General features: G+C 30.5%; 1 protein-coding gene across 1 annotated transcript; it reads right to left on the bottom strand.

Moving 5' to 3' along the window:
• Positions 1-5,164: 5,164 nt before the first annotated feature.
• On the bottom strand, positions 5,165-6,449 carry LOC106378412. Its single transcript, XM_013818542.2, has 3 exons — positions 6,221-6,449; positions 5,905-6,036; positions 5,165-5,808 (listed from the first exon to the last, which is right to left on the bottom strand). The coding sequence occupies exons 1-3, from the start codon at positions 6,447-6,449 to the stop codon at positions 5,165-5,167; spliced, it is 1,005 nt and encodes a 334-aa protein (XP_013673996.2).
• Between the last annotated feature and the right edge of the window lie 3,508 nt (positions 6,450-9,957).

Here is a 9,957-nt window from a genome sequence, read left to right as displayed (position 1 = left end):
TGCTGCAGGTTCCGGCTTCAAGATTCAGCATCGTACTACTAGAACGTTACTGTTGTTCTGAAATCATTTTAGCTAAGCTTCGATTGTCTTTAGGGAATATCGAACCTTCATATCTCTGGATGTCTTTTTATCTTTTTTTTGGGGCTTCCAGAGACCCTTGCTTGTTAGCTATCTTAGATACATAGGTTTTGGTTATTCAAAGTCATTTGTATCTCATGTATCATTATTTGCTTAATGAAATTCACATATTTATCAAAAAAAAAAAAATCTATTGCAAAATTAAATTGTACTTTGAAGCATAATACTCTGATTAAGAAGCATATATCGTCTGTGAAGATCCCCTTATATGTATTTTTGATGCATGAGATGATGACCCTCTACCTGATATTATGTATTCATTAAAATGTGTTGATAAATGAATGTAGAGATGTCAAACTGCACCACAACCCGCGTGTTATGTACAAGTAGCCCAGTAGTGAGGCGGATCTTGAATATATATATATATATATACAAACAACAATTTGGGACGGACTAAAACTGAATCCACTGCGGATTGGGCTATTTAGATGCGGATTATCCCGCTTAACATTTCTAAAAATAAGAATTTTAATGGACCATTCTAAAGATTATGAATAACTTAAGACATGTTTCCTAAATATTTAATTATCTATAACAAAATTAATTTAAGCCATTGAAAATACAAATTAAGAAAAAAAATAGAAAAAAATATGAACAAAACATCTTAAAAATCGCATTTCATATTGCACAACATAAATTAGGTTTTATGTTTCTTTTAGCACCTTTGGAATCTAATTATTACAGCAAACACAAAGAAATAAATCTTGTAATCCACTATCTAAACACTTTAACTTCCACTTGCTTTGTATTAGCTGATATAGTAGATTTATGAATGATCTTTGGCTTTTGTATCTCAATTCATTATATATATATATATATATATATATTAATGAATTGGTTATTCTCAATTTCGTTAATCCTTAGATACAAATGTTGGATGATAATTAAAAACAAATATACTATATGCAAATAATTTACTGATAAGAGTATTGTAAAATATATTTGATTATGATCTCTCGTTTTTCTATAATTCTCTTATCATTTGTTTGTGTTAAAAAATGAACCTTTTTTTGATCTAATGCACTACTGTGTATCATGTACAAAAAGAGGTTTATGAGTTTTCTATAAGTCATACTCATTCTAAAATGACATTCATAGCATAAAACTACATAGCATATTTTAATTGACATTTATAACATAGAAATTACATAACATATTTAAATTCACGGGCTGACCCACAAAACCGATGGGTTAGGCATGGTGGACTTAGACATATATATATATAAACTCTAATCCATACTGGATCGATCCGCGTGGTCTATAAGAAGTTGAACTCGCTATGGGTTTGGCTACTTGGACGCGGAATGACTCATCTGACATCTCTAGATGAATGAGAAATGTCTGCTTAATAATTTTTTGCTAAATTTTCACTCTCCGCAAGCGTAGTCAAAACTTCTTTTTATCTTTTACCTCAAAGTTTTCAGAAAATATCTAATAATAAAAATAGATAAAATTGCTTGAAAAGCATGGGAGAGATTAATAATTATAGACAAGTCCTCATCCAAGAATTCTTAGATAAATTTCAAGCTCTACATATCACTCAACTAGTAACTTAGTTGCTCTAAAATATTAAAATGTAACTATATGACTAAATTATTAATAGTATTTATTTTTTGAGAAAGTTCTTAATTTTTACGTAGTTTTCTGTTAAATTAAATATCATTGTGGATCTTTTTTAGTTTTCAAAATAACATATATAGTAAATTTTTGGTATAAATATATAATTTCTAATCCAAAATTTTAAAATAGTCAAAATTACCAAAAGTTAGCTTACATATAAGATATAATACATTATAATTTGTGTGAAATGAGATAAAATATTTTTATTATGCCGAGGGGAATTATAATATTAAATCCAATAAAATTTGTTGTTAAACAAAGAGTAAATATCTAAGGGTTCGACTGGTTTAAACGCAGCGGTTGCAGTTGTGGGAGTTTGCGGATGCGGGTGGTTGCGGTTTCTAGCGGTTTTAAGAGATTTGTACGACTGACTCTACGGTTAGAAATTGATGCGTTTGCAGGATACTTATGACTGGTTAACTACCAAAAACAGCAGCGGCTAAATAATAAATTAACAATATTAACATTTTATATAATTATAAAATATCAAAAATCATAATATTATAATAAATATACAGATTATTTGTAGAAAGTTATAGTTTAATTTTTTTAAAAAAAATTATAGAAAATATTTTTATTTTAAAATTTTATAATATTAATTAAAATATAATAGATATATTTTAGTATTTTTATAATTCCAATTTAAATTTTTATTGAATATTTTTACTTTTGTATTTATATTGTTTTAAAAAAAGAAAAAAAATTATCCTCCCGCAACCGTTCGCAACCGCAAACGCTAACTGGAACCAGCTTTTGAATTTATGAGGTTTAGAGTGGTTTGAAGAGGTTTGGAAATATTTAGGCGATTGTTGCAAAACGCCAACAACTGTTACCAACCGCAAACGCTAGCTAGAACCAGCTTTTGAATTTATGAAGTTTAGAGTGGTTTGAAGCGGTTTGGAAATGTTTGAACGATTGTTACAAAGCGCTAACAACTGTTACCAACCGCAAAAACAGCGTTTACGGATGGTAGCGGAGAAACCACATACCCTAAGTAGTTGCTTCCAAGAAAAGAAACAAATAGATTGATTTTTCTTTTAATGTTTTATCATGTGAATAATTGAAATCACAAGACGATAAAGCTCCCGAAACTAGTTCCGTGCAGTGGCGCGCGGACCCACTAAAGAAATAGGGGGGTCATATGACACACCATAAATATTAAGAAAATATTTTTTGGGCTTCGATGTCATTGTGATTAAGTAATTCTGATGGTTGATTTCCCTTGTTGACACCCCATAAATCCGGGTTCGATCCCTCCCTGACCCCATTTCATATTTAATTTTTTCTTAAGTTACATATTGAACCACCTTAAGGCTCCGAATGGAAAAAGCGGATCAAGCGTTGCGGATCTAGCGGATTTAGCGGAACGAGAGCGGATCTAGCGGATCTAATGGTTTAAAATATTTGTTTGAATGGTGAAAGCGGATAAAAGGTGGTTCAAATTATAATTTGAAATGTACAAAATTTTATTTAATTTTCAGATACTGTCTTTTATTAAAAAAATTAATGCAACAAATACATAATATATTATAAAAAAATAACATAAATTTAAATACAACATTTGTAAAACATATCACATAGTATTTTTATTTGCCCATAGTAAATTTGTAATTTGTTCTCTGATATTATCCATCAAATCCCCGTTAGCTATATCTGGTGTTTCCATCTCATTTGTATCAATCTCTGTTTCGGTGTTTCCAATATGTGTTTGTCCCATTATTTCTGCAAAATCATCATCCACAAAATTCGAAATTCTAATAAAATTATGCATACCCATTGTAGCCAATACCACTCTTTTTTGCACTTCAATATTGTATCTTTGAAAATCACAAAGAATCCTCCATTTCTTTTTCCAAACTCCAAATGTCCTTTCAATAACTGAACGCAGAGATGCATGCCAACGATTAAAAAATTCCTGTTTGTTCCGAGGAGGAGGAGCATTTTCGAATTGTGACATATGATATCGAACGACCATGTTTCGTGAAGATCTATATGGAGCAAGAAAACCTTGTTTATTTGGATAGCCAGAGTCTAACAACATAATACTTATCCGGTGGTGGTGACGGAAATTCAGGATCATTGTTTTGCGCCATCGTAAGAACTGATGTATCATGACAAGATCATGGGGCTCCATTCCAAACATATGTGAACAACATATATCACAAATGGCCATGATATTAAATGATGTTCTATCATGTCGATTCCAATACATTCCTTGTAACTCTGGCTTGACCTTCGCACACACATGAACCCCGTCCATCGCTCCAACAAATCCACTAAAAAATGGCCAATATTTTCCATCCATAAGTCTTTCGGGAATCCTATGGAGTTCTTGCCGTGTTGGAGTGTGGATATAGTCACAAGCAAGTAACTCTGTTGCTTTAAGAACTTCAAAAAATTTCCTCTTCACTGTTTCTTGAGTTCGACCAAATCGTAATCCAACATCTCGCTGAACTTCATTGTGCCCACATATACGTAGAAACATAGTTACACTCTCTTCAATGCTTACATTCAGTGTTGGTTGTAATCCATAAGTTGCTTCCAGTTGATGACACAATGTTCTAAAGCAATCAAGTGACATTCGCAGTAATTGAAGACAAGCGCCATGATCTTCTTGTAATCCATGCCAAATATTTTTCCACCCTAATCCATTATCAGTTTGGGCTGGTCCTCTTACAAAATGTCTATTGTAGTAACTCAATGCCGGTTGAATAATTAACTCTTCAAATTGTTCATTCTCCAAATTCCACAACTCAACTCTTTCTTCGTAATTTATAAGCTGAACTCTTTGGGACCGTAGTTGGCATATACGAAAAACCTAAATTTCATTAAAAAAAATTAGATGAATATGAAAGTAAATGACATTATTGGATTACACATAAGTAAATGATATTACAAAAACTCAAATAAAAAGAAGACATCTATATTACTAGAATCATAAAATATTGTATTAAGCTTCATCTTCTGAATCAGTTTGATGGGTTTCATTTAAATTAGGCCCCCGTTGGGTGCCCCAAATATTGAACAATCCCCCTGATTTACGTGTGCGCGATATGTTTCTAGGTGATGTTTCAGTTGCAACTCTTTCTTCATCAGTTCTTGTACTTTTGGTCTGAGTTTCAAGTGAAAATCCATACTGCACGTTATTTGGAGGTGAACTCCATTGTTGATCATTTGATGATGAACCCCATTGTGGAGCCACTGGTGGAGAATTCCATGGTTGAGTAGTTGAAGTTGTACCCCATTGTGGAGCCACTGATGGTGAACTCCATTGTTGAGCATTCGATGTTGTACCCCATTGATTAGAAGTTGGTGGTGTACCCCATTGATGAGAAGTTGGAGGTGTACCCCATTGTTGCATACTTGGTGGTGCACCCCATTGTTGAGCAGCTGGTGGTGCACCCCATTATTGAGCAGCTGGAGGTGTACCCCATTGTTGAGCAGCTGGAGGTGTACCCCATTGTTGAGAAGATGGTGGTGTACCCCACTGCGGGGCACGTGGTTGTTGACCCCATTGTCCATTTACCGTTTGCCCCCATGAATTATTACCTCCAGAAGATGAACTACCTGAATGAACGCCACCAGAACTTGGACTCCCAAAAGGTTTACCAGAGCTTAATCGCTTCCCCATGTACTGATCATCACGTGTAAATCCACTTAAAGCTTGTAAGAACTGAACCTTTTCTTCAAAAGTATTTTCAGCTCTATCAATAAAATACTTACGCCAGAATGTATCTTCCCTGAATTCGTTGATGCACGCCCAGTAAAATTTGGTGTCATTTGGAAGTCCCATCGATTCAAATATCTTCACAGCCACATCAAAATCATCGTAGTCATCTTGGTCAAAGGAATTTGGACGTAACTGTTGTAAGCTTTGGCGTTGGAACTCCCTAAATCCAGCCATTGTATCTGTTAGGGTGGTTTCAAATGATTGTTTTTTCTTACTTCCTCGTGAACCACTCCCTTGTAAAACTGATTTGACCGATGGTCTTTGTAAAGTACTTCCTCGTCTTGCTCTGCCTCTTTGTTGGACTCTTGAACCAGGAATTTGAATGGGATCCACCGTCACAGAGCTTTGACGTGGTTGTGCACGAATGAACTCATTTGATGGACGAGTTTCATCGTCAATGTTAACACGATAGATTTCTTCGTTGTGTTGTGTTTCTGGATCTTGATCGTCTGACATTTCACCACCATTCGTGTCTTCATACAACATATCTTCATTTGTTTCTTCATTCTTCATTTCTTCTCTTCTTTGGCTGGCCGAATATTGAGATTGAGATTGAACATTATATAATCTGAAACAACGTTCCATAATATCCCATCCATGTGGTGGTTTTCGTCTAAATGCATGGACAATCTTACATGCCTATTAATAAAATTAGAAGACATATATTTTAGACTATGTTTATACATTAATCAATTATATATTTCAACTGTGAAATAAATTTTGAACTTACTTCACGATCTTTCCACCATGATTTAGAAGCATCGATTTCGGATGTAATGGGATCAACCGATATACCCGTTGAACTTAGAAGCTCTTTGTATTTCTTGTACTTTTTTTTCATGGTATCAAGTTTTTCTTTGAAAAACTTATAAGTTATATCTAACTGGAACTCTTTGTTAAATTGTTCAACCATAAACTGTTTACCAAAAGGCGTGGGATCTTTTATACGATAGTTATTCATATCAACAGCTTGATCATATAGCTCAAGCAATCTGAAAGTACTTCTAGAAGTCCATTTGAAGTTTGCTCCGTTCTACAAATTTTCATAAATTGACTATTTTTATTCAACTATAACACAAATATGTTATAAATAAAAACAAATATTTTACCCGAGCTGATGTTTCACTAGGAAGATTGATGTCTGCTTGTCTTGAAGAATTTAAACTTTGCCTACGATTGGATGACGACATAACTACACACAATTTAAATAAATTTAGGTTTTACATTATTTACATAAATTTATAATCATAAATTTACTTTAATATTTAATATATTTAATTTAGTTATTGGCTTAACTAAATTAAAATAAAAAGTTATTATACTAACATTACTATGAATCATTCGTACATATAATTTTTAAATCAAAACTAAAAACTATCATTTCTTCACGTGTATTTTGAAATTTTATTGACAATATAATATTTTAAATTTCTTTACAAAATTGATCTTTAATGGTCAGATTATAAAGTCAGATTTTAATTGCTTTTATTTTGGACAACAGTTTTAATTGATTTAAATATAATAGTTACTATGTTATTACAACTACGTTGAGGGCAATTGTAAAACAAATTTCCAAAAAGAAAATAAATGGCCTAACGTTTAAGACAATCATTTTTATTAGTTCTTTTTATTAATATGTACAAATCAGATTTTGTTAATTGAATCTCGTTAATTCATTATTTTGAAATGCTTAGATTCTATACGTAACACAACTATAAATAAATTTATAACAAATTTTAAACAAGAATCACCATAAAATATAAAATCTAATGTTATTATATGGTTGAGTATATTACACTAGCAATGTAGTAATGAATAAACCTTAATAGTCTTTTATCATATAATTATAATTAACTTACTTAATTATTTCTATTTTAAATTATAAATATTACTGTAAAACTTTGCTACCAATAAATATGCAACTAATGTTCTTTTCTATAAATATAACTAATTACAAGTACACATAAATAATATAATATGAATATATACCTCATAAACTTTGGAGGATAAACCTTATGATCTTTGATCTTTGGAGAAGAGACTTTACGCAATAAGCTTTGCGGTGATAGAACTCTAGCGATAGAAGTAAAGACTATTTTTTGTATGATATGCAAATGTTACATGTATTAGAGCAGTGTATTTATAGAAAAAAAATATTATTTTTTTGTTATATCTTGAATCTTGAATCGTGTGAATAAACTCATACTATGCTCCACTCAACCCACTCCCTTTATCTGATAATGATGGTTCCTCCATCTATTTGGCTAAAAGACAAAATAATATTGGACCACTTGTGTTTCACCCATCATTTTTATCTTTGCAAATTTTGTTTGTGAATGGATAAAAAAAGCGGGCGGCCCCCACCTGCGTATCTCCCACTGTTTTTTACGCTCCCCATTCTCAGTCTAAATCTAATGTTGGGTCCGCCACTGGTTCCGTGTGTCTTTTCTCAAATTTCATGCAGTAATTCGTAAATTAGGATTTAGGGGTTCAATATATTTTCATTGTAGAGAACTTTTTAGAAACCAAATGGAATCTTACTCTATTTAAAAGGGAATATAAGCTCCATTGAGCTTATCCACCGCAGCAAATTAAATCACCCAATGAAATATGATTTTTTTGCTATGTTACTATTTATTGACAAGATTTTTTTGTCATGTCGCTATTTATTGAATCCAATAAAACTATTCATCTTCGTTGTTTTTATTGAAGTCTCTGAAATTACCGTTATCCTACATTTATGAACCTCCATTTTTTAAAACTTAATTCCCTTCGTTGATCCTTGCAAGATCAGAGACGATGACGTTTCAACTTCCGTTGTTTCTCTCTTTATAACTCTTTCGCTGAATCTTAGCTAAAGATATCACTTCTTATAATTTGGAATCCTGCTAAATTTTAGATGTAATATTTAGTTTACAAAATGAAATAAAATAACCATACACTATATTCTCATCTTTATTGTGTTAATCATGTTATTCTTTTTTGGTTTCGCATGATGGAAACCTATTTTACAACACATAATCTATGATACATTTGAGAAACTAAAAATAAAAACTTAAGCCTTTTTCAAAAATAAAAAAATAGAAATAGAAAGCTCTGTACTACAAAATATATGCAGAACATAGTAAAAAACATTCGGTTTAAATGTGTCAGACAAGAATATATTTTAAATTTACACTAAATAAAATTTAGAATGCAAAAATATACATACAAAAATGACAAGTTTTACCAAATTATACCACATCATTCGCGTGTAAATGCCCATGTAGTATATGGAATAATATGTTCAAATAATAGAAAAATTGTCATATCACAATGATCCAAATAACAGATCACTATTTTAAAGGAATAGATAAATATGCAAAATTATAAATTTTAAAATTACAAGTAACACGTAAAATTATAGGACAAAACAATTGAGTTCAATAAATAAAATTACATAAAGTTAACGAATTTTTAAAAATAAATGCAAAAAAACAATACAAAATATAAACCGCGCGTAATTCGGTTAAAGAATCTAGTATATAATAAACATCATATATTTCAGTGGAGTATGGAATATCTAACCGTTGAAAAGTAACTATATAATAAACATCAGATATCTCAGTGGAGTAGGGAATATAAGACAATCCAACAAATTACCATCTATTTTTTTATGAAAATGGGTTTAACAATTACTACCTAAACAATAATGTGGATGATTGATTAGACATTAACTTACTCCTTCAATTTTATTTATTTTTTTAATCATCAATATATACTTGTCAATTGGTCATGAAACATTTTTTATTTTTAAAGGTTATATAGTTTACAATGAAATTTTACTAACTTTTACCAATCATCATATAGTTTATTTTTCCTAAAGATACAATAAAAGATAAAAAAAATATCATTTTTTTGTTTGTAGTAGATACATCCCAATTGTTTGGACTGTAAAAACTGTAAAAACATTCGTAATATTATATAATTAGAAATATAATTTTCATATGTAAATTATTATCATTTAAATAGTGTAATATTAATTTAATTTTAAACATTCATAAATATATATATTTTTATTTAATATATTTTTATAAAATATTAAATTTTAATAACATGATATTTCTTTACATATATTATAAAACAATAATGATCTTTGATAATTTGTATTTTATTTTAATATAATATATTTAATTAATAAAATTAATTTTCTTATGAACAATATGTATTTCAGAGCTTAATCAATCATGTCTTATTTTAAAATATTTCCAATCATAAACTTACAACTATAGCCAATATAAAGTTATAAAAAATATCTGCAAACTATATACATCAATAATTATATAATTACAACATATAAACACACAAAATTTTCAGTTAAATCTGTACGGTTACAGTCCAACTATTTTTCGTAGTAACTAACACAAGGCCGACGGAACTAACCAAAGAGTTGGTTTTACATCACATAATCCAATTGGTACCGAATTGGA

This window comes from Brassica napus, chromosome C2 (assembly GCF_020379485.1).
Source record: "Brassica napus cultivar Da-Ae chromosome C2, Da-Ae, whole genome shotgun sequence".
In the NCBI taxonomy this organism is placed as follows: Eukaryota; Viridiplantae; Streptophyta; class Magnoliopsida; order Brassicales; family Brassicaceae; genus Brassica; species Brassica napus.
This window is presented reverse-complemented; position numbering and strand designations above follow the sequence as displayed.

Bases quoted from the DNA above. Each gene is read 5' to 3' on its own strand.
- LOC106378412 (XM_013818542.2), bottom strand. From the start codon at position 6,449: ATGAATAACTATCGTATAAAAGATCCCACGCCTTTTGGTAAACAGTTT. The intron at 6,037-6,220 runs AAGTAAGTTCAA...ATGTTCAATCTC, and splicing joins ATCATGGTGGAAAGATCGTG to AATCTCAATATTCGGCCAGC. The intron at 5,809-5,904 runs AAATCTATCGTG...TGGATCCCATTC, and splicing joins AGAAACACAACACAACGAAG to AAATTCCTGGTTCAAGAGTC.